Source organism: Gopherus evgoodei, chromosome 1 (assembly GCF_007399415.2).
Source record: "Gopherus evgoodei ecotype Sinaloan lineage chromosome 1, rGopEvg1_v1.p, whole genome shotgun sequence".
In the NCBI taxonomy this organism is placed as follows: domain Eukaryota; kingdom Metazoa; phylum Chordata; order Testudines; family Testudinidae; genus Gopherus; species Gopherus evgoodei.
In genome coordinates this window covers 2,449,844-2,469,855 of record NC_044322.1, presented here as the reverse complement: position 1 = coordinate 2,469,855, position 20,012 = coordinate 2,449,844, and the positions used below count along the sequence as shown (strand labels likewise).

At 54.0% G+C, this 20,012-nt stretch overlaps 2 protein-coding genes across 2 annotated transcripts; one reads left to right on the top strand and one right to left on the bottom strand.

Moving 5' to 3' along the window:
* Positions 1-606: 606 nt before the first annotated feature.
* LOC115648201 (olfactory receptor 52K1-like) lies at positions 607-1,554 on the top strand. The gene has a single exon (XM_030555455.1). The coding sequence runs from the start codon at positions 607-609 to the stop codon at positions 1,552-1,554; it is 948 nt and encodes a 315-aa protein (XP_030411315.1).
* A 17,184-nt stretch (positions 1,555-18,738) lies between these two features.
* On the bottom strand, positions 18,739-19,806 carry LOC115645677 (olfactory receptor 52R1-like). Its single transcript, XM_030550653.1, has one exon. It carries the CDS (start codon positions 19,804-19,806, stop codon positions 18,862-18,864), a length of 945 nt encoding a protein of 314 aa, XP_030406513.1. The 3' UTR covers positions 18,739-18,861.
* Positions 19,807-20,012: the final 206 nt, after the last annotated feature.

The window sequence follows — 20,012 nt, the reverse complement described above, 5'->3', positions numbered from 1 at the left end:
TCTCATATTAACTGTTGGGGGAAGAATTTGATAGAAGGGGAAGGATCGATTCCAGAGACAGGACCGTTTAGTCTACGGTCACTGTTTATTGCATTAGAGGTGCCTGAAAGCTTGTAAGCCGTACCCCCCGTCCCTCTCCTCTCGAACCCTGAGCAGTTAGCCCCTAGGCATGTTTGCATTTCCCCTTTACTGTCAGCAATAGCCCTCCTCTACACCTAGAGGGGAGTTCTGGTCTTGGTCCTGGCCCAGTAGCTAGTCCTTAATTGTCCTGCTAAATTCTTCACCCCTATTTATGTTTACCTCTGTCATACCTTTTGTTGCCATACAAGGAGCTGTACTGAGTATTTGAGTCTGGTAGATTTGGCAGGTTTCTGTGTGCTTGTGTCACGGGACTTTCCGTGTTTGTGTATGTCAGCCTTTATCAGACAGACTAGAGCATTCAGCTGTTTAACACCTGCAAGGCTGTGGTTTCAGGGCTTCCTTGTGTTTCTCTGTTGGCACATTACCAGACCAACTCAATGAAGACAAAATGTGACTGCCCACATTAACACTGTCTCTCCATCCAGGCATTCGTTTTGCAACCATCAACCTAGACTTTGGGCTCTCATGTCAGATTCCAACACAACCAGGTGCAGCAACCCCTCCACCTTCATCCTACTGGGAATTCCTGGCCTGGAGGAAGCCCACATCTGGATCTCCATCCCCTTCTGCACCATGTACTCCATAGCCATCTTGGGGAACTTCACCATCCTGTTCATCGTGAAGACGGAGCCGAGCCTCCATGTTCCCATGTACTATTTCCTCTGCATGCTGGCCGTCACCGATCTGGTCCTATCCACGTCCACCCTGCCCAAAATGTTGAGCATTTTCTGGTTCAATTCCAGGGAGATCAATTTCATTGCCTGCCTCACCCAGATGTACTTCCTTCGCAGCTTCTCTGTGATGGAGTCAGGAATCTTTGTTGCCATGGCAGCGGATCGCTATGTGGCCATCTGCCATCCCCTGAGACATTCCACCACCATGACAAACCACATGGTGTTCAAGGTTGGCCTGACCATAGTGCTGCGTGGTGCCATTCTGGTACTGCCTTATCCCTTCCTGACAAGGCGGTGGCTATATTGCAGAACCAACATCATCATGCATACGTATTGTGATCACATGGCCGTGGTGAAGCTGGCCTGCGCCGAAACACGTGTTAATAGTTATTATGGTCTCTTTGTGGCATTCTTTGTGCCTGGTCTGGATGTGTTTTTTATTGCCGTGTCCTATATTCTGATCCTCAGGGCCATCTTCAGCCCCCCCACAAAGGACGCCCAGCTCAAGACTTTTGGGACCTGTGTCTCCCACCTCTGTGCCATCTTAACCTTTTACATCCCAGTTATCTTCTCCTCTCTCATGTACCGTTTTGGCCACGATGTGGCCCTATGGTTTCATGTTGCCATTGCCAATGTGTACCTCCTGGTGCCTCCCATGCTAAACCCCATCATCTATGGGATAATGACTAAACAGATCCGGAAATGGCTTCTCCGGCTTGTTATTCATAAAGGGACCTAAAATTTTCCCCTGCTGCTCTAGCTCTCAGACCAAGCTCCATGCAGAGCTGACTGGTGAGATGGTGCTGGGCCCTCTTTGCTGCATCACTGTTTGGACAGTCAAAGAGATATTAAATCCTTTCCTGGCTTACTGTGCTGTGTCAGTGTGATAAACTGGGAAATCGGTCTGTGTTCTACTCATTAACTCATAGGAATGTCACCTTTTAATTGCTGGTAACTGGAACTCTGAGGCCCCACCTCTGCCTGCCTCTTCCCCCAAGACTGTGTTCCTGTTGTTCTCTCCTTTACTCCCATCCCCATCTGTCATAGGTTTCACCCTCACTCTGAACTTTAGGGTACAGATGTGGAGACCTGCATGAACACCTCTAAGCTTAACTACCAGCTTAGATCTGGTCTCGCTGCCACCATAGAGATTTCTGAGTTACCTGGAAAACTCTATCTTCTCCCCAAAAACCTTCCCCTCTCTGGGCAGCCTTGAGAGACTCCTCCACCAAGTCCCTGGTGAACACTGATCCAAATCCCTTAGATCTTAAAACAAGAAGAATTTAATCATACCCCATCCTTTCCCCCACCAATTCCTGGTGAGTCCAGATCCAATCCCCTTGGATCTTAAAACAAAGAAAAATCAATCAGATTCTTAAAAAGAAGGCTTTTTATTAAAGAAAAGAAAGGCAAAAGAAAACAAACCTCTGGGAGACAGCAAACCAACTGGCCTCACAGACAACAGATTTAAAACACAGCATGTTTCCCTGGGCAAAAGCCTTAGTACACACAAGAATACCCCATTTGATTAGTCCCCTAATGCCAAGACAAGTTACAAAGAAAATAACCATAAACCTATTTATCCCTTTCTAAAACTTACTACTCTGATAAGAGGCTGGTTCCTTGATCTTTTCACTCCTGCTGAAACTGAGACTGACTAAACAAAGGAAACTTCCTTCCTTCCTTTTGAAACATCTTGTTCCCCCATTGGTCCCTCTGGTCAGGTATCAGCTAGACTGGGTGAACTTCTTAACCCTTCACAGGTAAAAGAGGCATTAACCCTTAACTATCTGTTTAAGACATCATCACTCCCTGGATCCTCTTCACCACTTCTGCCCGCTGCAGAAGCAGCATTTCAGATTTTGGTCGGCGGGCAACTTTAACTGTGATTAGAGGGACTAGCTAGACTCTTGAAAACTTTAAGATTTTCTGCCAGATAATTTAGCATTTAGCTGGCAGGAGCACTGTATCTAATTCCTGTATAACAGAAAGAGCAACAAAATAATATTAGACCCACTCAGCTCTATTACTAACATGTTCTGACATCGTATAGCAAGTCACTTAAGAGCCACTGGTTAGTTTTACAAATTTCATGTATATTTGTCACGGAGTGGGTGAAGTCAGGGCCCTGCACCCCTCTTCCTGCAATTCACTGTGACTCTTAGCCAGCCAGTAAAACAGAAGATTTATTAGATGACAGGAACACAGTCCCAAGCAGGGCTTGTAGATACAACCAGGACCCCTCAACCAGGTCCCTCTAGGGGGCAAGGAGCTTAGACTCCAGTACTTGGGATTCCCTGCGTTTCACCACCCAGCCCAAAACTGAAACAAAAACCCCTCTAGCCGTCTCTCTTCCTCTTCCCCACAGCTCCTCCCCTCCCTTTGTCCAGTTTCCCAGGGAAAGGTGTCACCTGGCACCACCTCCTTCCTCACTCAGGTTACAAGCCCAGGTAACTCTCAAGTAAAATCATCCCCTGCTCTCCCATCCCCAATGCACACAGTCCCAGTAAAACTAGACTACATTCCTAGGTGAGTCCGCCGCATTTCCTACTGTGTCACAATATGTTTTCTTTGTTACTAAGTCTGTGAAGAGAGAGAGATTCGCCCTGGGTCCTATCTCAGCTCTGAGACTGGAGATGGGTCTAGCGGATTACAGCTGGGGATTGGGGCAGATAAATATGGGTTCTACATAAAAACATCAGAATGGCCATACTGACTAAGACTTATGGTCTAATTACTTCAGTATTCTGTATTCCAACAGGGGCCAATGCCATGTGCTTCAGGGAGAATGAACAGAGCAGGTAATCATCAAATGATCCATCCCCTGTTCCTTTTCAGGGAAACAGAGTCTAGCGACATGCAGAATATGGTGTTGCATCTGTGCCAATCCTCTCTAATAGCCTTTGATGGACCTATCCTCCATGAACTTATAAGAACATAAAAATGGCCATAGTGGATCAGACCAAGGTCCATCTATCGCAGTATCCAGAGAGAATGAACAGACAGGGAATCCTGTCCCCTATTCCTAGCCTCTGGCAAACAGAGGCTAGAGACACCATCCCTGCCCATCCTGGGTAGTAGCTGTGACAGACCCAAAACAGTGGGTTACAGGAGTCTGGTAGAGGGCAAATATACTGGTCACTGGCTGAGTACTTTTCTGTTCCCTGAGTGACCAGAGCAGGGGCTGCACTAGAGTTATCAGGAACCCGCTAGAACCAATTAAGGCAGACAGGCTGATTAGAACACCTGCAGCCAATCAAGGCAGGTTAATCAAGGCACCTGGGTTTTAAAAAAGGAGCTCACTTCAGTCAGGTTGGGGTGGAGCCAGAGGAGAGGACGTGCGTGTGAGGAGCTGGGAGCAAGAGGCACAAGGAGCTGAAACTGAGAGAGTGTGCTGCTGGAGGACTAAGGAGTACAAGCGTTATCAGACACCAGGAGGAAGGTCCTGTGGTGAGGATAAAGAAGGTGTTCGGAGGAGGCCATGGGGAAGTAGCCCAGGGAGTTGTAGCTGTTATGCAGCTGTTACAAGAGGCACTATACACAGCTGCAATCCACAGGGCCCTGAGCTGGAACCCGGAGTAGAGGGCGGGCCCGGATTCCCCCCAAACCTGCCAACTCCTGATCAGACACAGGAGGAGTTGATTCAGACTGTGGGGAAGATCACTGAGGTGAGCAAATCTGCCAATAAGCGCAGGACCCACCAAGGTAGAGGAGGAACTTTGTCGCATAGCCATTGATGGATCTGTCCTCCATGAATTTATCTAGTTCTTTTTTAGTTCTTCTGGGAACCCTGTTATAGTTTTGGCCTGCACAATGTCCCCTTGAAAAGAGCTCCATGGGTTGACTGTGAAGAAATAATTTATTTCATTTGCTTTAAATCTGATGCCTATTAATTTCACTTGGTTGATGCCTATTTCACATGTTATGTGAAGGATTAAAAAAACTTTTCCACACTCATCACGATTTCATAGACCTCTCTCTCTTATTCCCCCACAGTCAACTCTTTTCCAAAGGAATAGTCCCGTTGCCCTTTTCTATACCTTTTCCAAATCCAATATATATATATTTTTGAGATGGTGTTGTTGCCCTGGATTTGAGAGGTATCTATACCCCAGAATGTAATTAAGTAAATTGCAACCATATGTGCATTCAGTCACCATGAATGAATGAAATAGAACACTATATAGTTAAGCGTTAATTGTAAAACGTACTTTTAGATGGAAGGCCAAAAACTAACTGATAGGTTCTGCTATGCATAATGGGAGGATGGGAGAAAAAAATAAATAACTGAGAATAAAGAGGGTAAGTTGGATGGAAACCTTGGATCTAGACGCCTCTGATATTAGAAGTTTATTGGAAGTGAGGAAAACTGATGATCCAGTAGGGTTCATTATGACCTATGTGTTTTGTAGAAGTTAGTTATAAAAAGGATTAGCGATAGAATGTGTTTTGGAGCAGTCCTCTGAAGCCATCTTGAGAATCTCTTTTCCTGACACATTTTCTCCCCAGTGGGTGAGCAATTAGCCACTTCAAACCCTTTGTTAATTACTCAGTACCGTTCCAGAGTCTAGGTAAACATCTAACAAGTTCTAAACCTACTGATTATGCCTGTGACCGCTTATATTTAATAAACTGAAATGTTAGTCTACAGCACATTTATTTGCCTCAATCTTTTATTAGACAGAACTGCTGTGGTCCCATGGATTTATTCCTGACACCACCAGGAGTGCAATAGTTAAGTTACCCCGGCTGAGGGTTCTGAAATCTTGGGTTACACGGTGACCAAATCTGCATGCAGTATTCGATATGTGGGTGTATCATGGATTTATAAAGACACAATATTATATTTTTTGTCTAATTATCTATCCCTTTCCTAAAGGTTACTAGCACCCTGTTAGCTTTTTTGATTGCCACAATACATTGTGCAGATGTTTTCAGAGAACTAGCCACAATGACTTCAAGCTCTCTTTCTTGATGGGTGACAGCTAATTTAGACTCTATCATTTCGCATGTATAGTTGGGATTATATTTTGTCATAGACTGTACTTTGCATCTATTGACATTGCATTTCATCTGCATTTGTGTTGTCCAGTGACCCTGTTTCATAAGATCCCTTTGTCACTCTTTGCAGGGAAGGACATGTCACTGCTTCTAAGGTACCAGGCAGGGAGCCTGCCACAGCCCTGCCAATCCTCCATCCCAGCAACAGCAGTTGTCCCCGGGCTGCCCCTTGAGCTCTTGGCTGCTGCTCGGGCCACTCCCTCAAGCCACGGCCTGCCAAAGCACCTGTGGCAACTTCAGGCCACTCCCCGGATGCAGCCCTACCAAGCACCCACCATGCCCCCCGGGAAACCTCCCCAATCCAATGACCTCTTTGAATAGTGACTGAGTTCTAAAATACTTAACCTGTCCTGGCTGGAGTAATTAGTCCAATGGTAACTTTTTAAACTATATTATATTTATGCTTGTTGTTTCTACTGGTGGCACACATTTGCAAATTACCTCGATATTGATGTACATAATAAAATTCATTGTGCACGTGGATGGAAAAAATAAAAGGAAAAATTGATTTTGTAGCCTTTTATTTTATTTAAAGTAAATTTTGTAATGTGGTGTTACACCACCATGGCTTTGGCTCTGGTGGCTACAGTTTCAATCTTAACAGTCAACTTTGCTGCTTGCTTCAAATTTAGAGTCTCTAGGAACACATAAAGACCAAAGGTAGTGACCACACATACATTCATCCGTACAAGGCCTAGTCTACTTGATAAGTTTTATTAAAGTTACAATTACCCAAGCCTACAGAAATTCTATACACACTGTAACAAAGTTCCTCTTCTACTCTCTTGGGTCCTGCGCTTATTGGCAGGTTTTGCTCACCTCAGTGATCTTCCCCACTGTCTGGGTCAACTCCTCCTGTGTCTGATCAGGAGTTGGGAGGCTTGGGGGGAACCCGGGCCCACCCTCTACTCTGGGTTCCAGCCCAGGGCCCTGTGGATTGCAGCTGTCTATAGTGCCTCTTGTAACAGCTGCATGACAGCTACAACTCCCTGGGCTACTTCCCCATGGCCTCCTCCAAACACCTTCTTTATCCTCACCACAGGACCTTCCTCCTGGTGTTTGATAACACTTGTACTCCGTAGTCCTCCAGCAGTACACTCTCTCACTCTCAGCTCCTTGTGCCTCTTGCTTCCAACTCCTCACACGCACTTCCTCTCCTCTGGCTCCCCTCCACCTGACTGGAGTGAGCTCCTTTTTAAATCCAGGTGCCCTGATTAGCCTGCCTTGATTGGCTGCAGGTGTTCTAATCAGCCTGTCTGCCTTAGTTGGTTCTAGCGGGTTCCTGATTACTCTAGTGCAGCCCCTGCTCTGGTCACTCAGGGAGCAGAAGCCTGCTTCTCCTGGGGCCAGAAATCTCTCTTCTACCACTTTGCTGTAGAGGAAGGAGAGAGAGGGCTGCTGCTGCTGCTGCTGCTGTTCTTGCTGGGCGCTGGGCCCTCGCTGCTGCTGTTGCTGCTGCTGTTCCTGCTCCTGCTGCTTCCCTGGCTGGGCTAGACACCACCACCTACCCCTCTCTCTGCTGTCTGTTTGCTGGCTGGCTGGTGGTTCGCCCCCCCCACCTCAGTTACTGCTGTTATTCCACCTACAGCCCCTTCGGGGGGGCTGCTGGCCTGCTTCCCAGAGAAGAGGGGAGTAAGGGACCCCAGCTCTTGTTGCTGAGACCACCACCCTCTGAGCGGGGTCCCTCCTGCCTGGACACCAGACCACCACCACCTGGAGCTGCTGGGCCTACTGTGGCTGTTGCTGGGGAGCTGTTGGTGCCCGGAGGAGGAGAGGAAGGAGAAGAGGACCACCCGCTGCTGGAGATAGTATGAAGATCACTGTGGAGGGGGCTTTTCTGGACTGAGTCTTTTTCAAACTGTGCTCTTGTGGTGGGGGTTTGGACTGTGTCCGCTGGGGCACCGGGGGTGTGGCGTGGAGCCTGTCCCCAGTCCATCCGTGTCCCCCTTCGCCCCCACCACCATCGTTGCCCCCTCCACAACCCCCGCTGGCTGTTTTCCTCCTGCTTTGGACTCCTGCCTCTGGGACTGAGCTGCTCGCCTGGCTCACCACGCCCACTTCCACCATTTGGGCCTGCAGCAGCAGCAGCCAACCATTGACTTTTTGGCACAAGTGCCTGTGGGTGCACCACCTCCCCCCTCATACTGGACTGACCCCCTCCCCTTTGCCACATTTGTCCACCCCACCTATTTCTCTCTGCTGCCTGATAGTTCTGCCCCGGCCCTGTAGCTGTCCCCGTGGTCCCTCTACCCCAATCTCAGCTCGCCTTTTCCCCCCACCCTGTGCTCCCCCAGCCCTGATCGGTTCCCCCCCATGCGCCCACGCCCCCTCTCAGGCGCTTGTGCCCTTCCCCATTTGGTTTCCCCTTGTTCACTGCACTCCCCTCTCTGCCGTTGCCCCCCGGCTCCCCTAGTGCAACTGGAGGAGCCGGAACCCCCCTCTGCGTTGGTGCCCTGCAACAATCCCACCCTTAGTCCTTGGTTGCTCCCTACGCCCCTTTAGCCTTCCCCTTCTGGCGCCCTCCTCTCCTGCCTGCAGCCTAGTGGGGAAGGGTGGCCGCCTCCTCTCCTTCCCCTCCCCTCGCTGTTTGTCCCCCTCCCCGCTCTCATTATGGCGGGGGATGCGGTGGGGGAGACCCCTCGCGATGCTCCCACTACCCCTCCTCCACCTGCCCCCGTGTCCACTACCCAAGCCTCTACCTCGACCGCCGCTGCCGATCCACCTACCACCGCCCCTGCTGGGGCACCGGCGGCGGCGAGTACTGGGAAGACCTCCGTTGCTGCCACTTCTCTCGCCCCTTCTGATTCGGGGGGAGCCCCCCCAGCCGGTGGGAAGGGTAAGGGTGGGAAGAAGGGTAAGGGCCCCGCTAGAAAGGCCAGGCCCTCCATGGCGGAGACTGCCCCTGCTGCCACGGCCCCCCTACCGGCTGCGGCATCCCTCCCCGCTGTTCCCTCCACCAGCTCTGCAGGTGTCCCTCCCCCGGCCCCCAGGGCGTATGCCCAGGTGGCGGCGGCCCCCTGCCTGCTGCTGCTCCTCCGACCGCTGCTTCCGCCAACGTCTACAGCGGCCGGGGCCCCTTTCCCACTTTGACCAGGAAGCACGGCGTCCGTTGCCTCCTGGTGCCCGCCTCGCCCCACGTGGAGATCTACGTGCGGGCGTTGGCGAGGGTGGTGAGGCCCACGGCCATCGTGGCGGCCTCCAAAATGTACGGGAAGGTGGTCTTCTTCCTGGCATCGGAGGCCGCCGCCCAGGAGGCGGTAGAGACGGGCCTGGCGGTGGGGGGCGTGTTCGCCCCCCTGGAGCCGTTGGAAGACCTGGGGGTCTGCTTGATCTTGACCTCCGTCCCTCCCTTCCTGCCCAATGCCGCCCTGCTGCCCGCCCTTTCTGCCCTGGGACGCCCCGTCTCTGTCATCAGCCCTCTCCCCTTGGGCTGCAAGGACCCCACCCTCCGTCATGTTCTCTCGTTCCGCCGGCAAGTGCAGCTTCAACTGCCGCTGGCGGCGCGTGGCGGAGAGGCGCTCGAGGGGTCCTATCTGGTCCCTTACCAGGGAGCCCACTACCGGGTGCATTACTCAACGGGGGAGGCCCGGTGCTACCTCTGCCGGGCGATGGGGCACGTCCGGAGGGACTGTCCCTTGGCCCAGCACGGAGGAGCGTCCGGGACCCCCGAGCCCCGGCAAGGCGCCGGCCCTGTCATCGCCGGTGCCCCTGGCTGCCCAGCACCCGAAGCTGCCCCTCCTCCTCCTTCTCGGTCCACCTCTGTGGAGGAGGGTGTGGCGGGGCTACCGCCGGCCGTGGGAGAGGGCTCGTCCCAGGGGGAATCCTCCCCGGTTTCTGCTGTCCCACCACTGCCTCCTCGAGTCCCTGAGCCATTGCCCTTGCCCCCCGAGCCAACCCCTGTTAGCCAGCCCCCGGATGATGCCATGGAGGGCTGGTCCTTAGTGCAGGGGAAGCGGGGCAAGCGGAAGGCTCGAGTTTCTTTACATACTTCGGATTCGGAGGCCCCCCGGAAGAGCAGGAAGGGGGGCGCCGATGTCGAGTCTTCCGCCTTGTCCCCTGATGACTCCCAGTTTGTGGTGCCGGCTGGGGATGCCGTGGCAGCACCGGAAGGTGACACCGCCCCTCCTCCGGGGTCCCTTCCCGTGGATGCCCCCGAAGGAGCCTCTCTCGCCCCCTTCCCACTTGGCGCCTCTGCAAGCGCCGCGGTGGGTATCCCCTCGGGTGCTGGCGGGGAGGGCCCTGGGGTGGTGGACTGTGATCTCCCTCCCATCTACGCAGAGATCGAAGCCCTGGGTTTGACCCCGGTCACGCAGGGGGAGGACGACCCTCTGCCGGCGGGCCTCGATTTGGGCGACCTCACTACATCCCCCCTGTCCCTGGGTTCCCTTCCCCTACCCGCTGTTTCTGCTCCCACCTCTGAGGGTCCCCTGGAATCTTCCCTCGACTCAGCTGTGGGTGGCACTCTGTTGGCAGCTGCCGAGCCCCTTGGGGCGACGGCCAGTGCCCCGCTGCCGAGACCCGCTTCCCAGGGGGTGTCCCTCTTGGGTGTGGAGGACCCGCCCTCCTTCCTCAGCGGGGACCCCATTGACCACCATCTCTCTCTGGGTGCCGAGGCTGCCGCACGTGCCACAGTGGCTGAGCCCGGCATCGTTAGGGGTCCCCTGCCCGCTTCCCAGATCCTTGAGCCTGGCCAGGAGGAGCCACCTTCCGGCGTCTCACCTATGGAGGCTCCGGATCCTGCTTCTACCTCCTTCCCGGATTCTCTCCCTGATCCACGCCCTACTCCTGTTGGCCCTGTCCTTATCCCCCCCACTTCCTGTGATGTCAGTGCCGCCCCTGGCAATCCCTCCCAGGGCGCGGGTTCACTAGTTCTTTCCTGTCCCGACCCCCCAGGGGCTGCTGTTCCCCTTCCACCGCCCCTTCTTGATTCTGGGAGCGGGGCGGGTCGTGTGGCGTCGGTCCATCTGCTGCCACGTTGGGGATCTGCCCCCTGCCTCCCCGCCTCAGTGGGCCACGGGGCTGTGACAGGGGCCCCACTGGGGGCCAGTCATCGATCAGTGACCCCACCCCCCCATGCGCTGAGAGAGGAGCTGCGGGAGTTCCTCGAGGACGTCCGTGGCTCCCGGAACAAAGTCCATCTTGCGCTCCAGCGGTGGGGGGATTTCCATCAGGTCCTCCGGGCCGCGAGGGCCCTCATGGGGGAGGGTAGGAGGACCGGGAAGCAGACCGCCGCGGCCTACCGGCGGGTCCGTGTCTTCCGTGACTCCTTACTCACCTTCGGGGTTGGTCACGGATTGCTGCGCGGCCTGCCGGAGGCCGTGGGCGTGTCTGCCGGCGAGGATCACCCCCAGCCCTCCTCATGGCGCCGATCATCCTTGCCACCTTAAACACCCGAGGCTGTAGGATGGGTCTCCGCAGGAGCCAGGTGCTCTCCTTCCTCCGGGAGGGGGGGTACTCTGTGGTTTTCCTGCAGGAGACCCATACGGATCCGGCCACTGAAGCTAGCTGGCGGCTGGAGTGGGGGGATGGGGCCTACTTTAGCCATTTCTCCGTCTGCGCGGCTGGAGTGTCGACCCTGTTCTCCCCCGACCTACGGCACGAGGTGCTAGGGGTCGCCGAGGCTGTGCCGGGTCGCCTGCTGCACCTCCGAGTCCGCATGGAGGGGCTTGTGGCTCATCTCGTCAACGTTTACGCCCCGACATCGGCCCCGGAGAGGCTACGTTTTTATCAGCAGGCATCTGCCTTCCTTGGCTCCCTGGACCCTCGTGAGTGCCTGGTCCTGGGAGGGGATTTTAACACCACCCTCGAGGAACGGGACCGCTCGGGGACCGAGCAGTGCCCGGCAGCTGCAGACGTCCTCCGGGAGATTGTCGACCGCCACTCCCTGGTGGACGTCTGGCGCGACCACCACCCAGACGACGTCTCGAAGTTCACCTTCGTCCGGGTGGAGGCCCATCGGTCGTGCCACTCCCGGCTGGACCGTATTTACCTGTCACGTTTCCACCTTTCACGGGCCCACTCCTCCAGTGTTCGGCCGGCCCCCTTTTCGGATCACCATCTTGCCACCGTGACGGCCTCTCTCTGCGCGGAGAGGCCGGGGCCGGCCTATTGGCACTTTAATAATAGTTTGCTGGAGGATGCGGGCTTTGTGGCGTCCTTCCGGGAGTTCTGGCTGGCCTGGTATCATAACCTTAGTCCCAGATTTGGACCTTAGCGTCCAAAATATGGGGGTTAGCATGAAAACCTCCAAGCTTAGTTACCAGCTTGGACCTGGTACTTGCTGCCACCACCCAAAAAATTAAAGTGTTTTGGGGCACTCTGGTCCCCCTGAAAAACCTTCCCTGGGGACCCCAAGACCCAAATCCCTTGAGTCTCACAACAAAGGGAAATAATCCTTTTTCCCTTCCCCCCTCCAGGTGCTCCTGGAGAGATACACAGACACAAGCTCTGTGAAACTACACAGAGTGACTCCCCCTCTCTGTTCCCAATCCTGGAAACAAAAAGAACTTTCCTATTCCCCCAGAGGGAATGCAAAATCAGGCTAGCAAATCCAACACACACACAGATCTCCCCTGATTTCTTCCTCCCACCAATTCCCTGGTGAGTACAGATTCAATTTCCCTGAAGTAAAGAAAAACTCCAACAGGTCTTAAAAGAAAGCTTTATATAAAAAGAAAGAAAAATACATACAAATGCTCTCTCTGTATTAAGGTGATACAACACAGGGTCGATTGCTTAAAAGAATATTGAATAAACAGCCTTATTCAAAAAGAATACAAATCAAAGCACACCAGCACTTATATTCATGCAAATACCAAAGAAAAGAAACCATATAACTTACTATCTGATCTCTTTGTCCTTACACTTAGAAACAGAAGACTAGAAAGTAGAAACTACTTCTCCAAAGCTCAGAGAAAGCAAGCAGACAGAAAACAAAGACCTCAGACACCAAATTCCCTCCACCCAAAGTTGAAAAAATCCGGTTTTCTGATTGGTCCTCTGGTCAGGTGCTCCAGGTGAAAGAGACATTAACCCTTAGCTATCTGTTTATGACACCTGGCGAGGGCAGAGGCGCGCCTTTTCCTCGGCGCGGCGGTGGTGGGATCTGGGGAAGGTGCGCGCCCGGCTCTTCTGCCGTGACTACACTCGGGGTGCCAGCCGACGGAGGGATGCGGCGATAGGGCAGTTGGAGCGGGAGGTCTTGGAGCTGGAGAGGCGTCTGGCCGTCAACCCCGAGGATCCATCCCTCTGCGGAGCGTGCCGGGAGAAGCGGGAGGAGCTCCGAGCCCTCGAAGACCATCGGGCCCGGGGTGCTTTTGTTCGATCCCGCATCCACCTCCTTCGGGAGATGGATCGCGGCTCCCGCTTCTTCTACGCCCTGGAGAAAAGGAGGGGGGCCAAGAAGAACGTCACCTGCCTCCTGGCGGAGGACGGCACCCCCCTCACGGATCCGGCGGAGATGTGCCAGAGGGCCAGGGCCTTCTACGCCACTCTTTTCTCCCCGGATCCGACCGATCCTAACGCTTGCAGAGTGCTCTGGGACGGGCTCTCAACGGTCAGCATGGGCGACCGGGACCGGCTAGAGCTGCCTCTCACTCTGGCCGAGTTCTCGGAGGCTCTCCGTCACATGCCCACCAATAAATCTCCGGGCTTGGACGGGCTGACCGTGGAGTTCTACCGCGTGTTCTGGGACGTCCTTGGCCCAGACCTGGTCACCGTCTGGGCCGAGGCTTTGCATAGCAGGGTCCTCCCTCTCTCGTGCAGGCGAGCCGTGCTGGCCTTATTGCCGAAGAGGGGGGACCTCCGCGACTTACGGAATTGGCGTCCCGTCTCGCTCCTCAGCACGGACTACAAAATTGTTGCGAAGGCCATCTCGATGCGGCTAGGGTCCGTGCTGGCGGACGTGGTCCATCCAGACCAGACCTACACCGTCCCGGGCCGCACCATCTTTGATAACTTGTATCTGGTCCAGGACCTTCTGGAATTGGGGTGTAGGGATGGTCTGTCGTTCGCCCTCCTGTCCCTGGATCAGGAGAAGGCGTTCGACCGGATGGATCACGGGTATCTCCTGGGCACTCTGCGAGCGTTCGGCTTCGGACCCCTGTTTGTGGGTTTTCTGCAGGTGCTGTACGCTTCCGCGGAGTGTCTGGTCAGGCTCAACTGGACCCTGACCGAGCCGGTCAGCTTCGGGCGGGGAGTGCGGCAGGGGTGCCCCCTCTCGGGCCAGCTGTACGCTCTGGCGATCGAGCCCTTCCTCTGTCTCCTCCGCAAGAGGTTGACGGGGTTGGTGCTTCAGGAGCTGGGGCTGCGGCTGGTCCTGTCGGCATACGCTGACGATATGCTCCTCGTGGTCCAGGACCCGGGCGACTTGGCGCGGGTGGAGGCTTGCCAGGCTGTGTACTCGGCGGCCTCCTCCGCCCGGGTCAACTGGGTCAAGAGCTCTGGCCTGGTGGTCGGGGACGGGTGGCAGGCGAGCTCCCTTCCACCTGCGCTTCAGGCCATCCGGTGGAGCGCGGGTCCGCTGCTCTATCTCGGCGTTTACCTTTCTGCCACGCATCCGTCTCCACCAGAGAACTGGCAGGATTTGCAGGGCAGGGTGACGGAGCGGCTCCGGAAATGGACAGGACTACTCCGGTGCCTCTCCCTTCGGGGGAGGGCACTGGTGCTTAATCAACTGGTCCTGTCCATGCTCTGGTACCGACTCAACACCCTGGTCCCAGCCCCGGGTTTCCTGGCCAACCTCCGGACGGTGATTCTGGAGTTCTTTTGGCCAGGGACGCACTGGGTCTCTGCAGGGGTCCTCCACCTGCCCCTGGAGGAGGGGGGGCAGGGCCTGAAGTGCTTACGCGCTCAGGTCCATGTCTTCCACCTCCAGGCCCTGCAGAGGCTCCTGTTTGGTGCGGGTAGTCCAGCGTGGAGCGTATTGGCGCACGCCTTCCTCCGCCGCTTCCGAGGGCTCCGATACGACCGGCAGCTCTTTTACCTCCATCCGAGAGGTCTTCCGCGAGACCTCTCCGGGCTGCCGGTCTTCTACCAAGACCTCCTCCGGACCTGGAAGCTCTTTTCAATGACCAGGTCCGTGGCAGCCACCGTGGGGGTTGACCTCCTCGCGGAGCCCCTGCTACACAATCCCCAGCTTCGTGTGCAGGTGGCGGAGTCCCCCACGGTGTGCCAGAGGTTGGTCTCGGCGGGAGTCACCAGGGTCGGAGACCTCCTGGACTACGACCGGGGAGACTAGCTGGATCCCCTGACGCTCGCTCAGCGCATGGGGCTCTCCAGACCTCGTACTCCCCAGCGCGTACTTCAGGAGGTGAAGGCCGCTTTACTGCCCGCTGCTCGGGCTTACCTCGACCGGGTCCTGCGAGAGGGCACGCCCCGCCCACCCTCCACCCCAGGCCCTGTGGACATTTTTATCGGGCCCCTGCCCCGTGGACCCAATCGGCCCCCTCACCCTTTCACTGCCAGCAGGCTGCATGATCTGCAGCCGGTTTTGTTCCAGACCGCGCCACGGAAACATCTGTACTCGCTCGTGCTCCATACCCTACACTACCTCACCCTCGCATCCCGCCCCGATACCACATGGCGGGACCTCCTGCCGCCTCTCGAGGGTAAGGAGCCCCGGTGGGCCAGCTTGTACTCTGCCCTGGTCCCGAGGCCCGCCGGGGATATCAGTTGGAGGCTCCTTCACGGAGCCGTGAGCACGGGCTTGTACTTGGCGCGGTTCACATCTGTCCCTAGCACCTGCCCTTTCTGTGGTGAGAAGGAGACCTTGGCGCATGTTTATTTGGAGTGCGCCAGGTTGCAGCCCCTGTTCCAGCTCCTCCTGAATATTTTCCTGCATTTTTGGTTGCACTTTTCCCCTCACCTTTTTATCTACACGCTCCCCATCCGTGGCCCCATGAAGTCGCCGGATCTCCTTCTCAACCTCCTCTTGGCCCTGGCCAAACTGACCATCTACAACACCAGGGAGAGGAGGTTGGCCGACGGGATTTCCTGCGACTGTAGGGCCTATTTCCATTCCTCCGTCTGCTCACGCATCCGGGCAGAGTTCCTCTGGGCAGCGTCCACTGGCTCCCTTGACGCCTTCGAGGAGCAGTGGGCGTTGTCCGGGGTTCTCTGCTCGGTGTCCCCATCGGGTTCCCTTCCTTTAGCCCTATGACCTCACTCACGATCCTATTTTTTTCATTAGTTGTCCCCCGTAATTATTTGGTGTCCCAGACCTGTGGGTTCTCCCCTTAAGCTGAGGGGAGGCCCTTTAGAAGTCCGCCCACCCCCGCTGGATGCCAATAGGACCAGTATATTTGCCCTCTACCAGACTCTTGTACCCCACTGGCCTGGGTCTGTCACAACACCTATGCACCAGTTACAAATCTAGTTCTATTCCCATCCTTAACAATAGTTTTAGGGTCTGATAGGTCTCTCAGAGCTCGATCGGCAGTAGACAGGTGATTCCTGCTGGAGTCTTCCATAGGGAGCTCAATTTTCCCACTCTGGGAATCCCCTCTTTATAATGTGAGTCTGTCTATACCTACATTCTGTGCGTGTCCATAAAAGTGGACATTTTCTCTTATTAGTTTGTGTCCCTTGGAAACTTAGGGGATCTCAAATTTCTATAGGTTGGGTAAGTTCTCTTTATTTTCATTACCATTCTCACACCCTGTATCCTGTGATTAAGACACATGTCTGAGACAGGCATACTTTTACGGCATATTTATGACATAATATTAATCTTCTGAGTAATTTCATGCAACAGTATTACTTAGTTCCTCTTTTCGCATTATTTTAGGGCATCAGGTTATTTTCCAGTCACTTATGCCTTCATTTCTTGTTTTCATGGCCTACAGTAGCTAAGCTAAAGTCTTGAAGGCCTCAACCTACAGGTTCCTGCATTCTAGATTCTCTTACTCATGTCTCGTATTTGGTTCCTCTAAATACAGATCACCCTTGCACTTCTACAATCTCACAATTTAACCTTAATTAATATACACAGAAAATATATGATATAATTTATTGGTTAATAATAACATCACAGATAAAATGAATAATGAACTAAAATCATTGGCTACAATTTAGACCCCATAGTTTTCTATTTATAGTTGGGGTGATGTTTTCCAGTGTATATACTTTATTCATGTAGTGACGCAAAGACTCATCAGCGCAGTGCCTCCTGCTGGTCATCCAGTGAATTAGCTCTCCAGCCTCCGGAGTGCCCTCTGCAGTCTGGTGTCTCGCCTTGCTGCTGGCCCCGTGTCCCTCCCAGATCCCAGTGCCCCTTATCTTGGGTTTCTGCCTCCTGCAGTACACTGTAGCCTCAGTGGGTCTTCCCTCCCTGGGGAACCCCCACCCCCCTATTCCACCTCACCTCATTCTTGGGCTGCTGCCAGTCCCCATCTAGCCCCTGCTCTCTAGGGTGGACTGCAGTGTAAAAGCCACTCATCATCGACCCTACCCTTGGGCTGCCCCTCTGCAACCCCAGTACCTTCTCGGCCTTTGGCAAGGCCTGCAGCCTGGGAATTTTCCAGACCAGAGCTCCCCAGCTCCTCTGGCCTTTCCCCCATCCCTGCTCCACTCTAGGTACCCTGATCAGCTCCCCTGCAGCCAGACCCATCTCTCTCAATTGCTAGAATGAGACTGCCTGAGATCCTGGCTCTTGGCCTTTTATAGGGCCCTCTATGGCCTGATTGGGGTGTGGCCCCAGTTGTGGCTGCTTCCCCAACTAGCCTAGGCTTTTCCTTCAGCCCCAGCCCTCTCCCAGGGCTGGCTGTAACCCTTTCACGGCCAGAGTGGGTGACCACCCCACTACAATCCACGTCACCCTGGAACATACTTTGTGATTGGTCAGAACCTTCTAGGGTGTCCAGGGGCCACCTTCTGCAACTCCTGACTTCTCCTCCAGTTGGAGTCTGTCTCTCTGCTGCAACTACAGATTATCTCTCTCCTGCCTCAATTTCTTCCAGCTCATCCAGTCTCTGTGTTTTAAAGGGCTGGATGAACCCCTCCTCTCTCTGTTCCCCCTTCTAGAGAGGTTTCATTCCTTCCACGCCCGCCCTCCTGCAGAGAAACTGGAGAAAGTTAAATTTAGAATGTTGTTATTCCCTTCTTCTATCTCTCTAGGGCTGATAGTCTTTAATGAGCCAATGTATTTATAAACAGATGCCTCCTCCCCAGCCGACTGTCTCTTAATACAAGGTGTGTGAGTGAAGAGTACAGGAAATCCCAAAGACATAACAATACACATAGTTCCTATAACAAAAGGTGAGGTAATAGGGTTTCCCCCATCTAGGGTTTTATTCAGATGCTCTGATTTTTGGCTTCTGAGTCTGGATGCCATGCAGGGTTGTCAGATACCTGGTTTGGGGCTAGAAAGTCCAGCCAAGAAGGGGATCGGATTGTTCCTGGTTCCTGCAGGGCAGTGCGGAGGTTTAAGGTTATTAAACTGCCCCTGCTCATCTGGGGCCACACCATACCAACAGGCAGGCCCCTTATTCAGGCTTCAGCAGCTGCCAGCCCAGCCCCAGAGTAGAGAGAGCCCAGCTGAGGCAGGGACAGAGGTGGAGAAGATTGAGGGAGGGAGGGAGGGAGGGGAGTAGAGAAGCCAGGACGTAGGGCAGGTGGGGTAGGAGTAGGGCCTTAGGGAATAGGTAGGGTAGGGGGCAGAGTCTCAGGGTCCAATTGTTGCCACCTTTCTAACTGCTAAGAATTAATAAGTTCTATACAGACCGATTCCCCAGTTTGTCATGCTGACACAAGACAGTAAGGTCAGTAAGGCTAGGAAAGGATTTAATATCTTTTTCACTGCCCAGTAAGTGATTGAAGTAAGAGGGCCCAGCACCATGTCACCAGCCAGTGCTTCATGGAGCTCAGTCTAAGAACCAGAGCACCAGGAGAAAACTTTAGTTAGAATCATAGAATATCAGGGTTGGAAGGGACCTCAGGAGGTTCTAGTCCAACCCCCTGCTTAAAGCAGGACCAATCCCGAACTAAATCATTCCTTATAAGTAATGAACCGGAGCAGCCTGTCCCGGATCTCTTTGGTCCTCACCCCATAGATGATGGGGTGTAGCATAGGGGGCACCAATAGGTTCATGTTGCCAATAAGAATATGGAAATGCAGGGGCACATTCTTTCCAAAGCGGTATGTGAGGGAGGAGAAGAGACCTGGAATGTAAAAGGTTAAGATGACACAGAGGTGGGAGACGCAGGTTCCAAAAGTTTTGAGCCGGGCTTCCTTTGTGGGGAGGCTGAAGATGGCCCTGAGGATTTGGATGTAGGACAAAGTGATAAAAATCCCATCCAGACCCATTACACACAATAGCACAAAGAGACCATAGTAACTGCTGATGTGGGTGTCGCCACAGGCCAGCTTCACCACAGCCATGTGTGCACAGAATGGCTCAGGGATGATGTTGGTTCTGCAATATCGCCACTGTCTTACCAGGAAGGGATAGGGCAGTACGAGCATGCTACTGCGCAGCATCACAGCCAGGCCCATCTTGGCCACCACAGGGATTGTCAGGACAGTGGAATGTCTTAGGGGATGGCAGATGGCCACAAAGCGATCAAAACCCATGGTCACAATGATCCCGGACTCCATCACTGAGAAGCAGCCAGTGAAGTACATCTGGGTAAAGCAGGCATCAAAATCGATCTCCCTGGAATTGAACCAGAAGATTGCCAGCATTTTGGGCAGGATGGAGGTAGACAGGACCAGGTCGGTGACGGCCAGCATGCAGAGGAAATAGTACATGGGCACATGGAGGCTCGACTCCATCTTCACAATGAACAGGATGGTGAAGTTCCCCAAGATGGCTATGGCGTACATGGTGCAGAAGGGGATGGAGATCCAGACATGGGACGCCTCCAGGCCAGGAATGCCCAGCAGGATGAAGGTGGAGGGGTTGGTGAAGTCAGTTGTGTTGGAATTTGACATGGAGTAGGGGTGAAGGACTCCAACTCTGAGGTAGAACGGTGTTTCCTGCATGCACTGTATGTTCTCCTTACTTCCTGTATGTGCCCAGGATCTAGGGCGATGGTCGCAGTACAAATGCCTGGATAGAGAGACAATGTGAATTTGAGAGGCTGCATACACTACCGGAGGCTGTTCCTGTTGGTGAAGCAGATTGATCACTCTTCACA

Bases quoted from the DNA above. Each gene is read 5' to 3' on its own strand.
- LOC115645677 (XM_030550653.1), bottom strand. From the start codon at position 19,806: ATGTCAAATTCCAACACAACTGACTTCACCAACCCCTCCACCTTCATC.
- LOC115648201 (XM_030555455.1), top strand. From the start codon at position 607: ATGTCAGATTCCAACACAACCAGGTGCAGCAACCCCTCCACCTTCATC.